Source organism: Engystomops pustulosus, chromosome 8, assembly GCF_040894005.1.
Source record: "Engystomops pustulosus chromosome 8, aEngPut4.maternal, whole genome shotgun sequence".
Classification (NCBI taxonomy): Eukaryota; Metazoa; Chordata; class Amphibia; order Anura; family Leptodactylidae; genus Engystomops; species Engystomops pustulosus.
The window spans coordinates 47735245-47759139 of NC_092418.1; the positions used below are offsets into that span (position 1 = coordinate 47735245).

Consider the following 23895-nt stretch of genomic DNA (forward strand, 5'->3'; position numbering starts at 1 on the left):
ATGCACTAGACAGGCTCATGAACAATACAGTTGGGCTGTACTGCTCCAGCTTTCCTATTACTTTAATTATTCTATAATCAAAGAACAATGTTGCTGCCTTTTGAGTAATATGCCATTTATGGTGTTTTATCAATGCTTTCTTCTTAGAGAAGAAGCAGCACCCAAAAAAACCCATGTACCATACATTTCAAAAGATATATACAGCTGTATAGCTATTTTGTTGTCTGTCCTTTTGCCATATTCTTCTTTATTCCATCTTCAATGTAAAAATGTACCTACACTGGCAGTGCATCTCCCTGCAGAGAAACAGCTATTCCATATTCATTTGTGAGACTGGGATGCCCGGGGATTAAAAAAAGAAATGATATATGGCTGGGGAGCTAAAAACAGCCTCTGCCCATAATATCTCAGCATGGGGATCACATGAGTAATTAGACTCAGTACCTACTCTTCTTCCTGGGGACCACAGTGTGATTATATTTTCATCAATATTCTTCTAATAACAATATTATTGTTTTAGGTCCAACATCAATAATTGTTATACATTTCTTCTCCCCCTTTTGAGTGCCCATATGGTACAATCTAGAACCTCAGTTGCTTGTATGAAAGACAAAGGCTTATCAACAATGACTAACATGGACGGAAAATAGGGTAGTCGCGTGGAGGGGGGGGGGTGAGGTGGCTGTATATAGATGTTTTACTGAGGGTGTGGCGGCTGTATATAGATGTATTACTGGGGGGTTGGCGACGGTATATAGATGTATTACTAGGGGGTTGTCTGATGTATATAGATGCATTACTGGGGAGGAGGCGGCTATATATAGATGTATTACTGAGGGTGAGACAGCTGTATGCAGATGTATTTTGGACGGTCGGCTGCTGTATGTAGATGTATTACAACGGGACTAGGTGGCTGTATGTAGATGTATTACTAGGGGGATAGTGGATATTGAGTAGGAGGATGTGTAGTTATGCTACATTCAGTGGGGCCTCCACCAACCTGATTTATATGGTTCAAAGTCTATAGTAAACCAAAATAATAAATAGTTACATTCACAAGTTTCACTGTACTCTCTTTTTAGTCAAAATATGTGCCATTTTCCTATTTTTTTAAGACATAAGTTGAAAATTGTTAGCATCAAAAGTAAGTGCTGTTTCACTTCCTCCTCCGCAAATATGAATCTCTGATAGAAAAACCCATAATGCTATAAATAGATGAATACAACAAAACTCAATGGGGCACATTTTTCAAAAACAGTGCAAACTGCACTAGGTGCAGTATGTCTGTGAAGTGTGCAGTGTGTCTCAGAAACTTCTTAGATACATTGTGCAAGCAGTTTGCACAATAAAGAACGTTATTATATCGTCATTATCTTTAAAGGAACATAAAAGTGGACTCTTGCGCATCTCGACTACTTTCTTCAAGTCATCGTTTTTATCCCTAGAGATTCTGCACGGAGCACTTTATGTATAATGTTTCTTTATTTTCTACTAGTTGATCGACTAATTATGGGTATAAATAAAATTTATCATAATGGTATCACATGAGGGGTCTATAGATAGACCCAGTTAGACTTATCGTTACCAACACCAAAAAGTTTTATCTTAATATCTTTTATCAAAAGGTTTTTTGTGAAAAGTTTTAAGTCACTTTGCACTTTTGCCCTTTTTTGTGCATCTTCACGCTGTCACATGCAATATTGTATAATATCATTTGTATAATAATATTTGTATAATATGTTGTATATATATTCTTTAGGTTCCATGTGTCTATGATACACTCACTGTTTTGGCCTACAGACCTCCGGCACAGAGTCACACTACAGCAATTTTTTTATTCTAGGCTACTGCACCTGGCCGTGTAGGAGCCGAGGATGAAATGTAACTCTTCGGCGGCGCGTGTCACTGAAAAGGGCTACACGTGTCATAGGTTCGCCATCACTGGATTAAATTCTGATTAATTCTTCATTATAGTGTCAACAGCATTTTACTGCTAAGGAGAGCAACATTTTACTAATTACATATTAGTTTATATTTTAATAACCTATTTAAATATAAATTATGCTTAATCCTTGAATACCCCTTTAATTAGATTTATAATTATATATATATTGTTTTATATCTTAAGTGGTTTATATACAGTGATATATACGATGAAACCTCTTTGGGCAAACTGACCAATTGTACACAAAAACTTATTTTATTTTGGGAAGGTGGTCTTCTCAAGGAGTAGACTTTTGAAAGGTTTCAATGTAACAGAAAATATGTATTTTTCACTAACTAGCAATATTAGTTTTGAAATGTAAAAATATTCAAACATCATGCAAGACACTTTTTGGTACCATTGTGCGGTGCATCCAATTACTATTCAATAAGCTCCATGAATTGAAGGAGTTTTATAATATATTTAAGCTTCACCCTGTACACAAGGTACATAGGAAAGTTTTATACTGAATTTGTGTGTTTATTACCTACTGGCTTTGGATTCAAATAGCTGATGCAAATTAAAAAAATCTATAATGGGGGCTGGCCCTATTGCTCCTCTTCCATGTATATGAGCTCTAATACTTACACCCTGCCCCCCTTCTTTACTATGCACACTCAAACTTAAATAAACTTCAAAATATTCAATAAATATTGAATAAAAACAAAGCATAAATAAATATAATAAATAATATAAATAAATGCAAATAATAATAATAATATAATAATAATAATACAAAACATTGAACATTGAAGCAGAATCATGCGTCTGATGTGTCAGACATACAACATACCTGTTACACATGAACCTTCCGACACCACAAGTATTTCGCTTTGCTGTTTGCAGGCAGCTCCTCTTAAGTAGCATTCATTTCGGTAAGTGACTCCATTGGAACCACATACAGGGATGTAATCATGCTGACACTGAAGGAAACAAGAAAGGGGTCTTAACTATTTTGCATCATTCCCCATCTCTCCATTTTGCCTTGTGTTATGTGTTCATATCTGTGCATATATTGTTTCATTTACGGAAAACAGCTCAGTGCTTTCACTATATATATGACCATATCTGTGCTAAACCAGCAGTTCTGGATTCATAGTTGGTCTACTGGGAAAACAGAAGAAACAATTTGCATATCTATGTCATCAGTTTTTTAAATGAGAATTACGTCCCCAATTTTTCAGTTTTGCAAAGCAGAGCAATTTCGGGGAAGAGACTTATAGATACCTTGTATCTTAATAAAGTTTTTATTGCTACCATTTATTTTCAGCAGAGTATTGAAAGAGTCACTTTCAGCAAATGCATGGAGATCTAAAAAGGAGTTCCATCTGTTTTCTAAAAGACAGATTGTTGTGTCCTTTACTTTGTATCACAATTTTTTTTTCGGTAAACTGTGATTGATATGTAAATGGTAACTTAGAACATTAACTTCAGAGTATGATATTTTATTTTCAGCTCAATAATTAAAGGGGTACTCCACCCAAAACTTAAAGAGGTTCTCCCAAGGTTGAAAAACATGGCTGATGTCTTCCAAAAACAGCGCCACACCTGACCATTGGTAATGTGTGGTATTGCAACTAAGCGCCATTCATTTACATACAGTAGAGCTGTAATACCTGGACAAACCATGGTTAGGTGTGGAGCTCTTTTTGGAAAAAGTAGCAATATTTTTAAACCTCCGGAGAACCCCTTTAACTTTCCCTTGGTATTCCATGTGTTAGTCTCTCACCTGTTCCTTTCCTAGCTGCTATCACAGCAAGATGGTTGGCTACCTGCAGTGTTTATATGCTTCTAGTGAGATGTTCTTGAATCACACATATGTATCACTCATAACAGGCATAAGATATTCCTGTATGATACACTGGAAAAGTGGGTGGGGGTTTAAACTTTGATAATTAATATTATGTTCCAGTCACAGTTATAAATAGGGAGCTCACAGATCAACCTCCCTGAATTTAGATACAACTTATGTAGACGGAGAAGCTAATCTAAGTGCACGTGGTTGTGTCCCTAAATGATCTTGTGATGCATCATGGACTTAAAAGCAAACAAGAGGTGGACTGTAAACAGGAGAAGTGGGAAAATCTAAATATTTTATAACACAATTATGTCAATGGAACAACAACAGGGAGATTGATGCTTTGGACATTTTCACTCAAGATTGTTTGGCAAGGAGCAACTTCTATTAAAATCATCATACTGTACATGATATAATTTATATCCATTCCATAATCTTAAATCAAAATATTATAAAATAAAAAGCTTAACTCTGAATGATAAGAAGAACAAGGATTTCAAATAACCTCATCAAGGGTAGAGTATTAATAATCTATTCCCAAAAAGAATGTGAGGGCGCAATTATTTAATATTTTCAGAATAAATGCATAGGACATCAGGGCTGCCATGGAAGCGTTCGGCACCTCTGTGCCCTACATGGAAGTAGCCGACCTGCCGGATGAGTACCTGGTACTGCGCCATGACTGCGGCATCTATAGGGTTAAACAGACGCGAGTATCGCAATCCCAGCTGTTACTGCGGGAGCCCGGCTTTCAAACTCCATCAGGCTCCCACAGTGATCACCGGGGCTCGCTGAGGAGTAAATGACTGAATTTTCTGACGTACATGTAGGTCCCATTGCATTATGGGTTTAAAGGGATCTGAATACTGTCCGTACCTACTGTATATTTTAAAGGGTATAGGAGAGATGATGATATGGATCCACAAACAAAAAATAACTTCTTGTTCAGGATTCTTCCCAACCTACCATAAGTATTCTAATAATATAAAATGTTTACTAATGAAAAGCCGTCAGCTCTTCTGTTTAGCCCGAGCTTTGCTGGGCCAGACACTATGATGCTGATGTGTTATAGGACAGCAGGGAAAGAAACATCAGCAAATATAAGAGCACATCACTCATAGATTAAATGAGCGAGCCGATGCTTAATCCCACACACATTTACACATCAAACCTCCACTGATAGAAGACAAAATAATGAGGGATAAAGGATGAAAATTCCCTTGTAGAAGATAAATTACAGTAAAATCATACAATAACTAAATGAATAAAAAAACTGAATTTTGACAATAACTAAATACTAATTTTCAAAAAAATCATAAGGAAAACATTATGAACCAAACAGTGACCTCTACAAAAATGTTACTTCTACATTACCATGGAAGATCTGTCAACAAGACTGAAGAAGGGTCCAGTTTGTTACAGGAGAGGAGAGTTACTGTTATTGGGTTAACCCTTTCTACTGTCTACCTGGCTGCAGTGTGCTATGAGCAGTATTTTCAAGGTTTAAGATATAGTTGTGTAAGTGTCTATTTATGATCAAGAATTAAAGGGAACCAGTCATCACATTTTCACAAATGCAGCTAGTGACAGGTTCCTATAAAGCCCTATTAACTACCTGTCTACCCTTCTTTTAGCTAAAAATTGCTTCCCTAAGGCTACATTCACTCGACCGTTGGGGGACATATATACGGCTGCAAGCTTGCCGCCATATATATGTCCCTCATAGGCCGGCAATGGGCGCATGGAGCGTTACAGTGCTGCACACGTGCGGTACCTTACCACTCTGTACACTTGGAAAAGATAGGACAAGATTTTCCTATGTTATGGCGCCATGCACTATGCATCGCTATTATATTACCTGGCATCAGAGGGGGTTTGGTTGGCCAGTCCTATCTATTCCTCCCCATGCCCCATTCCTCTTCTAAGCATGTCATGTGGCAGGTCCTTTAGCCTCCTAACATTAGCAAACTGTACACCATGCATATATCTGATGTCATTAAATTACAGCACCCTCCATGGACTACTCCTCCCCATCCTGCATGAATTTATTCCTTTAACCATCCACCATGGAAGCATGCTGTGATTTCATATAATCAGAAACATACATGGAGTAAACATTGCAGATGTAACAGGACCTTTGATGATGTCATCCTCGTCACATGACTTTAAGTGTCCAATGATGTAACAGAGCTTTCCATACAGCAGTATATCATAGCCTTTCAATCCGGAACAAGGAGGCAGGGCAATACAAGTAAATTTTAATATACATGACTCACTTAATGTTAATGAGTCACATTAGGTGAGTTGCATATAAGTTTACAGACTTTTGCAGCCATGGAAATGGACCATTCAGGAATAAGGGCAATGCTTTTTAATCATAGTTTTTAATGAAGTCTTTATTTTGGGTTGGTTCATTTGCATGACAGATTCTCTTTAAGCTGCTGTAAGCAGATGGCAGTGCCTACTTTAATATTGTCTGTTAGAGGCTTCTCCTTTCTAAAAGCAGCTGATCAGAAGCTGCCACATGAAAAAGAGAATAAAGTAAACTGAATGCATTTGACAATGAAGCAGCATGCTAAAAAAAGTTCTACTTTAACTTTAGAGTAGATGCTTTATTTTACTATCTGCTGAAAGTACATACCCATCATGAGTAGCGAGCGGAAAGAGGAGGACAATGCAATGGTATTGATGCTTTAGATGCTGTGGTCAATGCCAACTATGGCATCTATATGGTTTCATAGGGAGGATGCTCCTCTTTTAGGTTTGCCACTCATCCTAAGGTAATCCCATGGTACCAATGTCAGTACATAGTAGCCAGATGAAGGGAAAAAAATCCTGTGGCAATACCTTTAGTATATACCAATGGCATGGACTACTAGAAAGCAAGTCAATGACAGCAGGTCAGTAGTGCAATGTATTATGGGTGCAATCAAATGATCACATATTAAGTCCCCTCATGAAAAAACTGAATAAAATAGTTCAAATTTATATTTATTACAAAAACACTTAAAATACTTTCGTGCAGCAAAGATATGCCATATGCCATGAAGGGATTAAGGAAAGGGCTGAATCCCCGTCCACCCTGTTAGTTTTCTATACTGCCTCGCTCTGCCCCTTGCTCGGTAAAGCAGCCATTTTCCATGTTATAAAAACAGCTTTTCTCAAACAGAGAGCCATGAAAATCCACCCTGTGCAATTCTCTCCGCTTGAGGAGATAGATGGCTTTGGTCAATGTGCACTGAAGAAACAAAGCATGGGGCACACTCTTGACTTCAGTGAACATGAGCTGGATCTCCGTGGCTTCCATGCAATATTTTAGAAAAGCTATTCCTCTGTTGTAAGAGTGGCAAGGGACCATTCTACTGCACAAAGGAAGCGGAGAATACTAGTAGGTGTATGGAGAGCTTGACTTCAGCAAGGAGTCTTCTGCTCTCTCACATATTTTCCTAGTTTGTAGACTGAAATACAGAAAAGAAAGTTGGAAAAAAAATGTAAAAGAAAAAGTCTTTGATTTAACACTTTGCCGACCGAGGAGGAACTATATTGTCCTCGCGCCGCAATGGGTGTATGGAGAGAGCTCTGTCTGTACAGCAAGGGTTAACAGGGTATGTGTGTAAGAACTGTTAGCCAATTGTATTTCTTTATGGGAACTGGAGTGTGATTGGAGAGCGAGCCACCACCTGAAAACCCCTGTACAGGTAGGGTTCTCTTAGGCCTGAGCCTTGCTTCTGAGCACATGCTCTCACCACAAGAGCTGCTCTTAGGCCCCAGCTCTCCTAGAGAGCACATCCCACACTGAGAGAAGGAGACAGTGTCTGTAGATCACTAGCACAGACACACAGCTAATCCCAGGACAAGCTGCAGCATCCACATATGGACACAGCTCCATCCCAGCCTGTATCTACTACCAGGCTGGTGAATCTGCCCCTGAGGATCACTCCGTCCTGGAATGCAAGGGGAGGGGCTAGAGGCAGAAAACAGAGGGAGACAGAAATCACAGCTCCACAGCCATCAGACAGAAAAGCAAGATGGCTTCCCCAACCCTAAGTCAAAAGTTACATGGTCGTGTCTAGAGGCAACTGAAATTGTGTACACCAGGATTGATATTGAGACAGGATGGATTTCATATCCGTGAAATGCTGTATTTTTGTTAATAACAATGAATTAGAGAATGTGTTATTTTGTTATCCTGAGTACATTTAAGAAACTTGGCTTCATGGGAATAACCCTTTAAATGAAGTATTGAAATAATTCAGAATGTTGACAAAGGCATTTTTAAAATCAGCATAGCATAGGGTATAGGAACCTGTCACCAGCTAAAAATTGCATTCCTGATGACAGGTTTGCTTTAAATAAATATTTAATTTAGACAATAAGTCATTTTGAAACAACATATTCCCTCTCACTCCAGAATCTCACTTCAGAAATCAGTCAGCAGTCAGTCAGTCAGTTTAGAATTTTAACAAAATTTAAAATTGTGGCTTTAAAAATAAAACCTCAAAACGTAGTGTAAATTTTGACTTTTCAATTATTAACATTTTTTAATAGAGATGTCCATGTTAATTAAATAAAGCAATAAAACGCTTACAGAGCATGCCAAGCAGTGATGCCAATTGTCCATATGTCAAATCATAGCTGCTGATGAGAGATACTGGCAAAATGTCTGCTCCCTTATGCTTTGACACAGCAAGTCACATCTGAGCCTTGAAATGCTGGACCTTATGTTTAGGAATGCCATATATCTTTATAAACTTCTCAGGTAAGCTGTGGCTTGTCCTAGTTTTCTTTTTTATGAACAGAAGGATGTTTACATATGGAGGGGGGCTCCTGCCGAAACACTATGAAACAGCTTTTCCCCGGGGGATGCCTGTGTGTCAAAGGTGGGATGACAAGTTGACAACTGCAGTATAGATACCAGCATAAAAGGGCAACAGCATGTTTAAGTAATCAGACTGCAAAGTTCTGTATAGCAAGTCTAGTCTAAACATTATCCCGCGAAAGGAACTGCACCAAAATAAAGTACCTCTACCTAAGCTGCCTGTGTAGGAACACTTAAAATTTTATATTTATTTACATTCTCATTAAAGTGGGGGTTAGTGTGTGGAGGCCCCATCTCCACTCATATACAGGCTTCTGTGGTGGCTGCAGAATTCATACAGAAAAGAAGTGACTCATTATTGATAATTTGATACCTATGGGCCACACCTCAAGCAAATGGACACCAAGCTGGACATCACTGCCCTATAATTTAGGCATTTGTTATGTTCTGCTATGTACCTAGAAACCATTCAGATATTTCTGTGGAACACATGCATGCGAATTTATTCATCTACGTATATAAGAACACTCAGAAAATGTTATATCAGGAAATAAATTCCCACAAGTCACATTAAATCTTATTGTTTGTCTTGCAGCTTAATAATCCAGGTTTTAAAATAAAACTGCCTCTTTGTACCATTTGTACACTATTAAAGTCCCTTGTGTATCCTTACATTGAATACTTTGGTTGTTTGGTTGAAGACATAGAACTCCAAGGAGGCTATACAAATCCAATGTATGACAGCATAAACTAATGTTATAAACAACACACACACCTTCATTTTATAATACCCAGGTGTTTTTGCCACCAAATGGTTTTTATACATTCAATGATTAAGATTAAATACTGACAATTAAAGGTGTTTGCCAATGAAATAAAATTCTCAAATTTAAATACCCTAGTGATGTTTAGACAATAAAGATCATTTTAACCACTTACTTTACAATTTTACTTAAAAATTTTTATGTTTAAAGTTTTATTGCTGTTTTAGCTCTTGTCACTCCCTGTGCTGGATAGTGTAAAAAGCAAGAGTGTGGGCAGGGATTCTCATGATTCCTAGTTCCATGATTCTAGTTCTGTGTGCTGACAAGGTGGTTAGATTACCATGGTACAGGTTTATATATACTTTCATTTAGTTTCTGGACATTAGCTGTACTATTACCGGCATAACATACACAGCACTGCTATATCTCAACTATAACACATACTGTCAGATCTGCTTTGCCCCCCCCTCCCCTGGATAGAGATCTTATCTGTCTGTAGCTGTACTCTCCTTATAGGTTGCTGGCAGGAAGTGAGTGTGTGGGTGTGAGCTCTCCAGGAATGGAGAATGGAAAGGGTGGGGGCTGGAGGCAGAGAGCAGTTCAGCTCAGTGCAGTGTCAGACAGAAGAACGAGATGTCTGCCAACTCTAAACTCAGAAGATACAGGGTAGGGTCCAGGGGAAAGCAAAACTGTGTACAGAAACAGGTTGAAATTAGATCTGTGAAATTCTGTGTTTTTGTTAATAACATTGAATTAGAGAATGCATTATTTTGTTATCCTGAGTACATTTAAGAAAATTGTCTTCTTGGGAATACCCTCTAACACTTAGGATCAGCAATCAGATATTGAACTGGTGCCAAAAAGATTCCTTTAAAAATGTTTAAAGGAGCTAGAATACCATCGTTGGAAGCATACAACCCACAATATTGCTTTTGACCAGTGCTCTTGTTAATGACCGGTAAACATTACTTTTGAGAAATAGAGAGACATAAATTGGATTTTCAACTTTTTGTAGATGAGAGTAAAATGGGAATGTGCATCCATTGAAACTGTTTTTGGCTTCTGGTCTAGGACAATGAGGGCACTGGCAAAGGTAAGTCTAAGCTCTTTTATCTTTTCTCCCCCCCCTCCCTTCCCCCAGGCTATATGTTTTAGGTTAAGCCCCTTTAGAGGAGTGCATTATATTTTTGTTTAGGCGTGGGGAGGGGTCTAATTGTGACTTTTGCAATGGGGCTTCATTAACTCTACGTACACCACTAGACAGAGAGACATCGTACATAATTAACCGGAATAATGAGACCAGAATTTAAATATTCAGCAGCAATGTACTAAATCTCAGACTTAAATGGGCATTTCCATCTAGATGCTCCCATTTAATTCATTTGCCATGCATGTTATTAAAAAAAGGTACCAGTATAAAGTAAATTTCCCGTAACTGTAGGCATATGGTAAACAAGGTAGCTGTGGCCCGTGGTGGCCAGGCATGCACTACTATGGCGCCCGACCACCTGGAGTCAGGGTTCACAACCACAGCATAGCTGTTGGACATACAGTAATTCTGAGATATTTCATGTGCAAAGACAATTTGCTTTTTTTTGTGCAAAAAACCCCAGCAGCACTGGTCGTATCCAAGGACAACAGTCTTGGTTCTAAGAGACAACACGGCTATATTTATGGAAAATTATCTTCACACAAGTACATTTTTTTACAACATCCAATTGAAGAAATGTATGCATATAGCAGATGAATCAAATTACATGTCAATGTCAATATGAGAATACTTCTTTTAGTTGAAAATCAGATAACATTTTTAAAAATTATTCAAAATTGCCCAACCTTAAGCCAATTAAAAGTCAATGGGCCTGATTGAAGAACATTTTAAGTCAGCTGTAACCAATAAACACAATTAATAGGAGCTATTATATAATCGTGGTGTCACATCTGAAGAACATAAAAACTTGGTTCACTCAATGGGAAGACCTTGTACGGTAATAATTAAAGAGGTATTCCAGGAATCAGCATAATTCCCATACGTACCTCTATCAGACCCCTCGTTGCTCCAGGAAATGAGTGGAGCGGACACCTGTGCATGTCCGTTCTGCTCCATTCATCTCTATTTAGCCGACGGAGATTGCTGACCCCTGAGTGACTTTATAAGGAGAGTATTGTATGCTTACATATGGTACAGTATTGTTCTGCCACAAGGTATAGAAGAAAGGGTACTTCAAGAAACAGAAAATACCCAAACACTTTTATAATCATAATAATAATAAAAAATCTTGTCTATGTGTTTTCCAGGGGCTCAGCTACCCCTCTCCCCTTCTGCTTTCTTACTAACCTGTGTCCAACTATTAGAAGGGGTATGGCAGTAAGACACTTAAAGACTTTGGCACCTTCAGTCATTTACCAGGTTAAGACAAAAAGTGGGAAATAAATCCTATGTATCTAACAAAAAGTTTGTTTGAGGAACACATATAAATGTATGCAGACTAATAGATAGCACGGGCAAAATGACCGCCTAATTTTTTTAGTCATCCATTTCTAGGCTTACTAGAAAATTGGTAGACATTATAATATACCACTCTTGAACACAACAAATCGTTCTTCTAAGATAAGTTTACTAGAATACTAACCTCTCAGCTAACTCCATGGAAGATGACATTTCAGGAAGAGTATTTTTCATGCAAATGGAGAATGCAGCAGAGAAATAATTTGCCAATTTCACTAAAGTGTCTTACAACTATAAACTGACATTTTCAATTACAACACTACCCCCTTCAGATGTTCTACACTCACCGGACACTTTATTAGGTACACCTGTCCAACTGCTCGTTAACTCTTAATTTCTAATCAGCCAATCACATGGCGGCAACTCAGTGCATTTAGGCATGTAGACATGGTCAAGACAATCTCCTGCATTTCACACCGAGCAACAGTATGGGGAAGAAAGGTGATTTGATGCCTTTGAACGTGGCATGGTTGTTGGTGCCAGAAGGGTTGGTCTGAGTATTTCAGAAACTGCTGATCTACTGGGATTTTCACGCACAACCATCTCTAGGGTTTACAGAGAATGGTCCGAAAAAAAAAAAACATCCAGTGAGCGGCAGTTCTGTGGGCGGAAATGCCTTGTTTATGTCAGAGATCAGAGGAGAATGGGCAGACTGGTTCGAGCTGATAGAAAGGCAACAGTGACTCAAATCGCCACCCGTTACAACCAAGGTAGGCAGAAGAGCATCTCTGAACACACAGTACGGCGAACTTTGAGGCAGATGGGCTACAGTAGCAGAAGACCACACCGGGTGCCACTCCTTTCAGCTAAGAACAGGAAACTGAGGCTACAATTTGCACAAGCTCATCGAAATTGGACAGTAGAAGATTGGAAAAACGTTGCCTGGTCTGATGAGTCTCGATTTCTGCTGCGACATTCGGATGGTAGGGTCAGAATTTGGCATCAACAACATGAAAGCATGGATCCATCCTGCCTTGTATCAGCGGGTCAGGCTTGTGGTGGTGGTGTCATGGTGTGGGGAATATTTTCTTGGCACTCTTTGGGCCCCTTGGTACCAATTGAGCATCGTTGCAATGCCACAGCCTACCTGAGTATTGTTGCTGACCATGTCCATCCCTTTATGACCACAATGTACCCAACATCTGATGGCTACTTTCAGCAGGATAATGCGCCATGTCATAAAGCTGGAATCATTTCAGACTGGTTTCTTGAACATGACAATGAGGTCACTGGACTCAAATGGCCTCCACAGTCACCAGATCTCAATCCAATAGAGCATCTTTGGGATGTGGTGGAACGGGAGATTCGCATCATGGATGTGCAGCCGGCAAATCTGCGGCAACTGTGTGATGCCATCATGTCAATATGGACCAAAATCTCTGAGGAGCTTCCAGCACCTTGTTGAATCTATGCTACGAAGAATTGAGGCAGTTCTGAAGGCAAAAGGGGGTCCAACCCGTTACTAGCATGGTGTACCTAATAAAGTGGCCGGTGAGTGTACTTTACCTTATTGTAAAATAACTATCAATTACTAAAAAGACAGGAACTGGAATAATTGGAGGTATTTCGGTAAACTTGTAATGTGTGTTTCCTTTAAAAAAAAAACTTAAAGAATATTTGCCATCAAAATAAAGCATGATAAACAAAGGGCACTTACTCGTATATCCAGGCACTGTGACTATGGTAATCTACTGATATTTGTTATCCATAATCAGTGAGAAGGGTTTGGTCATGAGGGGCAATTCACAAGATGCAGGAGGCGGAAATCAGGAAGACCTTTGGGGGTGTATACAGGATGGCCCACATTTACTAAAAATGTGCAGTTTGCCTGTGTATAGAACAGGGAGCACCAGATTCAGGATTAATGGCGCACATTCTTCATTAATCTGGTGCTCCCTGCACTGCCCCAACAGACTGCACCACTTTCTTCTGGTGCACCTTTAACATGCAGGGTGTGCTACACATTTCTGTGGGACTAAATGGACTCTGCACCTGAGCGCCTATTTCAGTGCAGAAATGTGTGCAGCAGTGCCACAAAACGGTCACATGCAACACAAATGTATAGATATTTTTTAAATACCTGTGCAAGCAGTTTGCACCTAAAAGAATGTGCAAAGTACGCCAGAAAAATGGCGCAAGTCCCTTAATAAATGTGCCCCGATATCTGTCTGACAGACCGAAGGAGAGAAGGTTAGTGTGAGTGTGGGTAAGTGTATACTGTGTGTGTAGATGTGTGTGTGGTCTCAAACAATGCAGCCTTTATTTAGGTTATCGCTGTGTGAGTGGACTTGACACACCGATGACAAAACAATGGCAACCACTACCCAGATCTAATAATAATTATTAATATTATTCATTTATTTATATAGCGCACACATTACGCAGTGCTACCTGATTTGCATCATGGGAAATATTTATCATTAGTCATATATAGTTTCTTGGTGTATAATTGTCACAAATTTGTGCGTTTTTTTTTTTTTGTGAGAAAAATATGCAACTCCAAAATCACGCAATCACTGAAAAAATGCACCAATGCAGCATATATCAACTGACTTGGGTGTGCAACACCAGATAAATCAACTGAGAATCTTCAAAAGAAAAATTTTGCAAATTTCATCGCAAAACTAGACCACATAGGAGGTGGTGTATGTGGGTGCATTGCAATTACATCTGGTGCAAGGTAGTGATGTACCTTGATACAAGCTCTTGACATTCTTGAAATTTGACAATATTTAAAATGATACATAGTAGTTGAACATCGGATCCCGGTAAGGTCTAGTTAGCTACAATTTTGAGCAACTTCATAATGCCTGCTCAAAGTTTACTACATATCTACATACAAGGTATGTTTAGTAAATTTGGAACAGGTCCCCCTACAACCTAAGTTATGATTAACCCTTTGCATTACAGGATTTTTTTGTTCATTTTTCAAAAATATATAGCATTTTCCTTTTTCCATGTACAGAGGTGACATATCAGTGACGTTATTTATTATTCCATGGCGTGTACTGGAAAGCGAAGCTTTGGAAAATTCCAAAATCTGGTGAAATTGGCAAAAAAAAACAAAAACATTTACATCACTTTCTTGTAGGCTCAGTTTTTACGACTTTCAATGTGCGCTCCAAATGATACATCTACTTTTTCTTTGGATCGGGAGATTCACAGTGATTACAAATTTACATAGGTTTTACTGTGTTTTAATACATTTTCAAAAATGAAAACAATGTGTATGAAAAAATAACACTAATACATTTTTCATACTATAGTGTCCGTAGCTGTGGAAGACAGCATTTTTTTTGCGAGATGAGCTAAAGTTTATATTGCTACCATTTTGAGGACTGTGCAAAATTTTGATCACTTTTTATTACTTTATGGGATGTATAATGGATGCTTTCGGTCATTTGGATACTACTTTATGTTGTGGGTTCACCCACATAAATAACCGTTTTTATATTTTGATAGGTTGGGCACTCTGAGAAGCCACAATACCTAATATGTTTGTACTTTTTACTGTTTATTTTGTTTTATATCAGTTCTAGGGAAAGGGGGTGATTTGATGTTTTTTTTCTTATATAGACCCTCTAGGGTACTTTAATCGTAGACAGTCTGATTGTTCCTACCATATACTGCAATTACAATACACTGTATTGAAATAGATGGTGTTTCTACATTGTAACTATTTTGCAGAAGCCATACAGCCTTAAATCTTAAAACGACTGCCGTTCCCCAAAGACAAGCATGGGGAGTGGTGTTCTCAAAAAGATTGCGGTGCCGTTTTTAAAAGCTGATGGTGGCAAACAATGGATAAATAGTTGATGGATTAATCAATGAATTAATAATGCTAACACTGGTCATGGGTATTAGTAGTAGGTATTTGCTGCAATATGCCCCGTGAGCCCTCTTCACACAGTCTTACCAGCTCTGTGTCGTACATGTTCGGTGCAGAGCGTTAAGAGGTTAATAACTATGTTACATACATGATGAGAGCTCGCAGGCCTGAGCTGAAGCCTTGGGCAAAGCTTTTCCATTCAGTCATCGTGGAAAATACACAAGCACCTCAAATAAAAAGACAGGGAGAAGGAGATGAGCGATCTCTCCATATACGTACAAGGACGGAACTTTCACATAAATTAAAAGTAACATCACGGGATCAAAACGCATGAAGGGATTCATCGTCGACTGAAGGAAGAAAGGTCTCCAAGGAGGAATTGTGTACATGCAGTGTATAGCATGTAGAGTCATGTCAGGGTGGCCAATATGGCCGGTTTCTTGGCGCCTTGGGTGTGTAATGGGCCTACACATAGATCTGTAAAACGGATTGTTGAAATGTCTAAGGCGCCGCCGCTGCAGTTTACACATTTATGCGGCAGTGGTCATCTGGTGCCACTTACATGATTCATGTGACTGTTGCAGTCATGTCATCTGCAGAGACAGGCTGGCAAATCACGGATCTATATACTAGGGGTCTGGAGCTATATATTGGGAGCCTGGAGGTATATACTGGGGGCCTGGAGCTATATACTGAGGGCCTGGAGCTATATATTGGGAGATCGAAGCCATATACTGGAGGTCTGCAGCTATATACTGCACAGGCTGGAGCTATATACTGGAGGGGCTGGAGCTATATACTGGAGGGGCTGGAGCTATATCCAGGGGGCCTGGTGCTATATACTGAGGGTCTGGTTCTATATATATGTTGCCATGTAAGCAGCCAAACGCATGGTAAATGGTCTAAAAACGCATGCTTTAAAACAGACCAAGAACGTGACGTGTGGCAGCACCATAAGCCACAGTGACCCGATTCAGTCACTACACTGAGAATGGGACAGTCCCCTGCCAGTATCGGAGCTCAGCTAAACACTGGTGGTTCTTAGGTTAAGTCTTCTATATTTGTAGCCAGGAAAACCCCTTTGCTATATCAATAAAAATCAACAGTTTGATTTAGATTATGACCATCTGAACCTAATTTTATAAAAATTTTAAAAATTTTAAAAAAGTGCAATAAAGTATTTTTTAAGGTGGATGGATGCTAATGACATAGACTGAAAACTTAAGCTTTATGCTTCCTTCCACCTATACCTTCTAATGAGTTTGTGCACTGAGAAACAACATATAAAGGGATTTTAAAATGACTTTTAAATAAGCTTTTTGCTTAAGAGGATTAAATGTAGCCTTATTAAAAATCGTCAACCATCAAAAGCAGAATTCAGAACAATACTGTCCAAACTAGCTGAAATATGTATTTAGTTGATAATATTACTGCAGTATGCACATAGTTATAAGAATACAGAAGTTAAGGTAGAGGGATTTAGAAACCGAATATTTAATGAAAATAATAATATACCAGGTGTTCTTATCTAATGAATAAAATGCAGATAATTACATTGATACAATAAAAAAAATATGCAAAATGTAATGTGATGAGTCCTAATACAAATAATTACAAAAAGAATTGCATAAATGATTATATTAATATTCAAATGAATAATTAATAATATGATTAGTAATGAGGGGGGGGGGTTAACAAAAGTATCTAAAATGAGGACAGAATAAAACTGCACCTGATAGTTTAGATTTTGTGGGCTGCAATTTTCTTATTCTGCAAAATGTTTCCCATGTCCCTTTTCATTAGACCACGCCCATTTGTTATACTAGTTGTCAATGTAGTATACAAGTAAATACAAGGCACATTAGACAATATTTTTTATGTCACACTAGAAGGCAAATTTCCCTTGGAAACAAGTTGAAAATCGTGCCCCAATGAAGCGGATCAGAATGTTTACAATAAAATTGGTACTTAAAATAACCATGCTGGAGCATAGCAAGTATAAGGGGTTATGAGGGTTTATGTTTCATAGGAAGTAATGATATTTGTATGTTATATTATACCTAATTATATGTTGAAAAATGGGACAGTAACCTTTAACATTAAAAGAAGAAAATGGAAATAAATGTCATGTATATAATCCAGATATGTCCTGCAAGATTACTACAGGCTTTTGAGCAACTGAATAAAGATCTGAGTTTGTTAAAGATGTAAGTACAGTCTTCATCATACACTAGATTTATCCTGTGGTAACCTATTGTCATTTTCCACTTGCCCAATGCATATAATTTGAGTTAATGGATTATTTATCTATACTCTGGTGCAGGAGATTCAGACACTGCAATAAAAAAATATGACCAGTAATAAATTCTGTTATAATAGGTCTACCTGGATGTCCTTGTTTCTATTTTATGGCATTTACCACACAAATACATTTGTATACTAGTCATACTTTTCAAATATTTCTATATCTAAAAACAACAAATCTATTTCAAAACATTTTCCTGCTGTTCGTGGGCCGACATGGTGACAGTAAACATAACCAACTATTTTTCTAAAAAATCTCATGGGGAATAGTAGCAGTAAATTAGTGCTTTCAACAAGATGTGCCTCTAAATCTGGTGGACTCAAGTGACCTATCTGAATGGTTCTTGAGAAATGGGTCCTTTAATGACCACATTTCACAATAGAATCAGTATTTACAGAAGCAAAATGCTATTTTACTGAAAAGTAAATTTTGCATTTATAGTATTTACTAAATGGGTTTTATGAAGTAATCACTTACTTAGTTTAATATATGCATTTCATTTTTTATACTCGAGAACCTATCAGGGCAAATTGGGACACTAAACCACCCACAGTTCCGACATCGCCCTATATTATTTCTCTCGGTGCCCACAATAGAAAACAAATGTTCAGTCTGGACTTCTTGGTGCCTCTGCAATGCATTAATGAACTGTTTATGGTGGACAACCACCTTAAGAAAGAACTAGGTGGAACAGCCATCACATCATATTTACTTTATGGGTGCAGGGATGTCCACTCTTCATTTGGAATTGTAGACGCGTATTGATTGATCTTTTTATGTATATGAAAGTGCCAAAAATGTGTCTACAACTCCAAATGAAAGTGGGCTGTGAAGGGAGGGCGAAGCTGGCCAAGAGTGGACCAGCGTGGGGCGTTACTGTCCCCGTGTAGGCGTACTCGCTGATGCCGGGTGCCACATGTCGCAGGACCTGGGCGCAGAATAAAAGCAGCGGCGGGCCTATCATACGCCAGCAATATGATAAATATCCCCCATAGTGTCTGATTAGTAATGCCGTAAAGCCACCCCAGAACTAGTCTAAACCTGATGTGAGATTCACTCTTGGTCTGGTTGACTTGCTAACTTATTTGGTTCTGGCAAAGTTTAAAAAGAGAAGGTCAGGAGGAGGTGCAGTATCAAGGGTATGCTAATTAATATTAAGTACAGTTGGACAGTGGTGTAGTCAATGATATTTTGTAGCGAAACAGATCTACAGTAGAGAGAAATGTCTACTACAGCTGGTGCTGACATGAAGCATAGTGGAGTCTTTGTGTAGTAACTTGTGCGATGAAATATAGCAGAGTAGTTCTATATGTAAGAATTGGTCTGTACGGTGGCAGGTTCTAATGCAGAGTTGTAACACAGGAGACCAATGTAGTTGAACAGCAGAATGGATAGTGTCACTTCTTGCCTTTCAACCTATGACTTTCATCATAAATTTTTTTTTTTTCTTGTCAAATGTATAAAACAATTCATTTTTGTGTGTATAGTTAAACTGAGCTCCAACTTCTCAGATGGGTTTTAATAATAGAGGTCCACACAAAACAGAGTCTTCCCAACACTATTTTTTTGTGTGAAAATTTGTGACTTTAATGCAAGTTAAATACTTCAACATTAGGATTCAGGTGATAAATCACTAAACAACCCAGAAAAACTCAAGCACAATAAACTTTGTAGGCAGCGTGTAAAAAAACCACAAAAACAACACTAGCCCTATACATTTTGTACTAAAACTTGCATGAACTATACATGCAGGATAGGTTACATGAAATATACAGACAAGATAGCTTACATGTGCTGTATAGGCAGGCGTAACTACAGGGGCAGCAGCAATACAGCTGCTATGGGGCCCACAGTGTCAGGGGGTCCCAACAACTCAGTTAATGGGTCTGTATATGCTGTATGTCTGTGTATATGATGTTTTTTTGTCTCTATGGTACTGTGTGTATATGCTGTATGTATATAGCGTGTGCGATTGTAAATCACATGTGTGAGTATACAAATATGTATAGGAGGACTCATACAGAATTTTGCTATGGGGTCCTGCATCTCCTAGTTCCGCCCCTGTTGGCAGGATAGCTTAAATGAAATATATAGAGAGGATAGCTTACATGAGCTGTATAGGCAGGATAGCATACAAGAGATGTACAGCCAAGATAGCTTACAAGAGATGTACAGGCACCATAGCATACATTAGATGCACAAGAGATGTACAGGCAGGATTGCATACATAAGATGCACAAGAGATGTACAGGCAGGATAGTTTACATGAGATGTTTTTTCTTTATCAATTGTATTTTTATTGAAAGTTTTTCCTTTTCGAAATTATACAAAAACACAGTAAAAACATCATAAAATAACCAAGATGAACATTCGAAAGAATCTGTAACATGAAACATATTACTACCATACATGAGATGTTCAAGCAATGTGATCACAATAACACTACACACCTCCCTGAAGTACATTAGATTTCTCTATAATATATAAAATATACCAAACATTTTCTTTTACTATTCATAAATACCAAACGAACGTTAAGAACATAAAACAGTATAAGAAAACAGTACTCTCAAAGAGTTTGTTGTTGGCACTAGCACATGTTGTTGTTTAATACCCTATTATTATACTACTGTAACATTTAGATGATTTATTGCTAACAGCCCCAATGTAAATATGCAATTAAGTTAATAAGCAGTTATTTGTGTTCCTACTTTCCACAATCTGTCTTTTATTTATCTAAATGGCTCCCACAGATTCCCTTCTATAAGATTTTCTCCACATCTTATATTAGAATACTTTACTGAAATATCCGTTTTTTCTATAATACTAAATACATCAGTGGCAGTGAAATACACTTAGCTGTCAGTTTTTAGCGAGACCAAATGGACCTGTTCCTGATTAGGTCATCCCTTATAGGGACCAAATGTAATAATGGAAGTATGACATTTTTATGGGTCCGTGCTTCCTTAGCAAAGTGGCGTTAATAGAAAAAACATGCACATCACATTACTTAGTTGGTTTGCAATCAATAACATCTACGATCTGACTGGGAAACAATACAGAAGTGGTTAGTGATCAGTCCTTGGTGACCAAGTCTGAACTATGACAAAGAAAAACATTTTAATTAAAAGCAAAATAGGACCTGGACTTAAAGGGGACAGATCACTTGGCAAATTAAAGTGGTTGGTCACTTTACTTCATTTTTTTTGTGATGTGTGGATAAGTGTGGGGGAAGGATATTAGGTAACCTGCGATTATACATCTATTAAAAATTCTCCAACCTTTCCTTGAAATTTAAAATAAAGCCTCCCGATTCAGAAATGTCTTTAAAATCCTGTTCAAAAATGCCACAGACAAAGGATCATGTATTCTCTAACTTTCCAAGACCAATATAGCATCCAGAACCTTACTTGAAGGATCATGGACAGAGATCACATGACCCATCTTCTGCGGCCATTTTATGAACAGCAATGGCAGCTGATGAGGTAAAGGACATTTCTGAACCACAAGCTTTATTCTGCATTTCAAGAAAGCAGTGCTGAATTTTTACTAGATTTATATTGCTAAATTACCTTATATCCTGCCCTCAACACACACAAAAACAAAAAGTGGCCTGCCTTTCATTCTAATCTAAAAAACCATATAATAATGATTGTGCTAGGTTTATCTTTTTGTTCCTTGCATTTGCTTCTCTTCACCAGTTTGTTTCATAAAAAAGGGAAAAGTTCTGGGAATCTGAACAGGCTGCGATTCTCAGCATTGGGGATTTGGGTGCATTTCAGTAGTTCAAGTAATTCCATATTAAGTAAGAACCCCTATTCTTTAGTTTAACAGTTAAAGGGGTTTCCAGTCCTGATAATTAAATGTCACACATCCCCTTTAAATCAAAGCCAATCAATTTAGGGACCCATTAGTTTTTATAGCACCCTACTATAAAAAGTGACTTTATTGGTTTTTTATGTTAATATTCTAAAACTTTGTTCCCAATAACATTATACAATTATCCATACACAAGTAATTACATTTTATTAATTAAAATCTTATTTAAAAAGAAGACTCCACGCCATGAAGCTGCTATACTTCCATGCTGCAGCAGAATGGTTGGCAGTGTCAAGTTTCATGTAATGCGCAGCGCTAATTGTTCCCCAATGTCCAGTCCGGCGGCTATAGCAGCAGTTTATAAATAAAAGATAATAATAATAATGCTTTCAAACAACTGTATATTTAATGATTTCTAATTTCCCTTCTCAAGCCCCATAATTCTCTTTCTGCTGTTTTCATTGACTCATTCAATCTAGTCGGGGATGTGCCGTGAAATTAAAGCTATATTTGCGCACATCTGCAATATTGCATGAAATGCAGCAGGGATTTCGGTTTTAATGGTTAGATGGTCCCTGAAGACATATGTGAAAATGACCCTTACAAATTGCAGAAAACATTCACACCAGTGTGATTTTCTAATGCCTACATGAAAAACACTTTTAAAATAAAGAGCTTCACTGATGCATTTGTCAGAATTGCATTTTATAGAATTATAATTCAGATTTTGGAAGCTATTGTTAAATATTTAGAATTGTTTCCATATTAGAATATATTAGAATGTATCGTATATTACTAGAATATGCCATAACAATTTGATGGGGGTCTCTTACCTCTGGGATGGTCATTGATTCTAAACACCAGGTAATGAAAACCTCTTTAGATTGAATGAAATTTATACCACTTGCTTCCAGGGCTAAGGAGTACACAAAAAAGGTCACAATGCTCATAGAAGAGTCTCTGCCCTTGCATTTTAGCAATCAGTAGGGTCTCAACTCCTAAATCCCCACTGATCAAAGCTTTTCACATGTCACTATAAAATCTATACAATGATAGGTCACTGTTAAAGAAAATCTACGATATAATGAAGTGTGATCAGCAGGCGACAAGTTATAGAGCAAGAGGACCTGAGCAGATTGATATACCGCTCCTTCTGCTCTATATATGCTGCCTGCAGATAGAACACAATATATAATAAGCTTAGCTCCTCCTGTTCTGTAACATGCTGCCTGCAGATAGAACACTAGGTCCAATATGCTCATCTCCTCCTTCTCTATATGTGCTGACTGCAGTTAGGACCCTATACATAATATGCTCAGCTGCTCCTGTTCTGTAACATGCTGCCTGCAGATCAAACACTAGATATAATAAGCTTAGCTACTCCCTTCTGTAATATTCTGCCTGCAGATAGAACACCAAGTTTAATAAACTGAGCTCCTCTTGCTCTTTCATACTGGCGCACTGTTTTTGCGCCAGCTTTGCGACTAAACACCAATCTAGCCGCACAGCAAAAATAACCATGTTTCCCTCATTTATCCTACCAATCCAGATGTTTTGCTGCGCCTAATAATATTCATCATTTGTGACTTTTCATTTAGGAGCAAAAACGGGTGCAAAAACACTGCAGCCTGAAGGTGGTGTAAACTGAAAAGTAAGCACTGAGCTCTTGTGCAGAACCCTGTATCCCCAGCAGCAGAGCACAGCAGATACTAGTACAGACATTACAGACAGGACCTGCAGCCTCTGTTTACAGTTCATGACCTTCTATTTACAATACAATCTGCAGAAGCCTCAGCTCAGAGCAGGAGAGAAGAAGTTTGTAGGATTTTGCAGATACTACAGAGAAGTGTCCCCCGTGTAGCAGGTTGACCACACTGTTGTCTAAGGGGGACACTGGCCAGAATTAAAGGGTGGCAGCAGAAGATCAGCACTGGGGGATCCCCTCCAGGAGAAGCCACTGCTGAGGAGATCACTGGATGCAGGGTGTCACACAGCTGGGCTCTTCTGTGAGGGTCATTTTCATGCTGAGAGAGAAGCAGAGAGGAGCTTGTAGGAGTATCCCATGTAA

At 38.3% G+C, this 23895-nt stretch overlaps 1 protein-coding gene across 2 annotated transcripts in view; it reads right to left on the minus strand.

The window, feature by feature from the left end:
* Positions 1 to 23895, minus strand: part of TMEFF2 (transmembrane protein with EGF like and two follistatin like domains 2) — a 337792-nt gene that overhangs the window by 297395 nt on the left and 16502 nt on the right. For both annotated transcript variants that reach the window (XM_072120853.1, XM_072120854.1), the window contains exon 3: positions 2778 to 2907. In XM_072120853.1, the coding sequence (XP_071976954.1) occupies positions 2778 to 2907 (130 nt within the window). The remainder of the gene's footprint in view (positions 1 to 2777; positions 2908 to 23895) is intronic.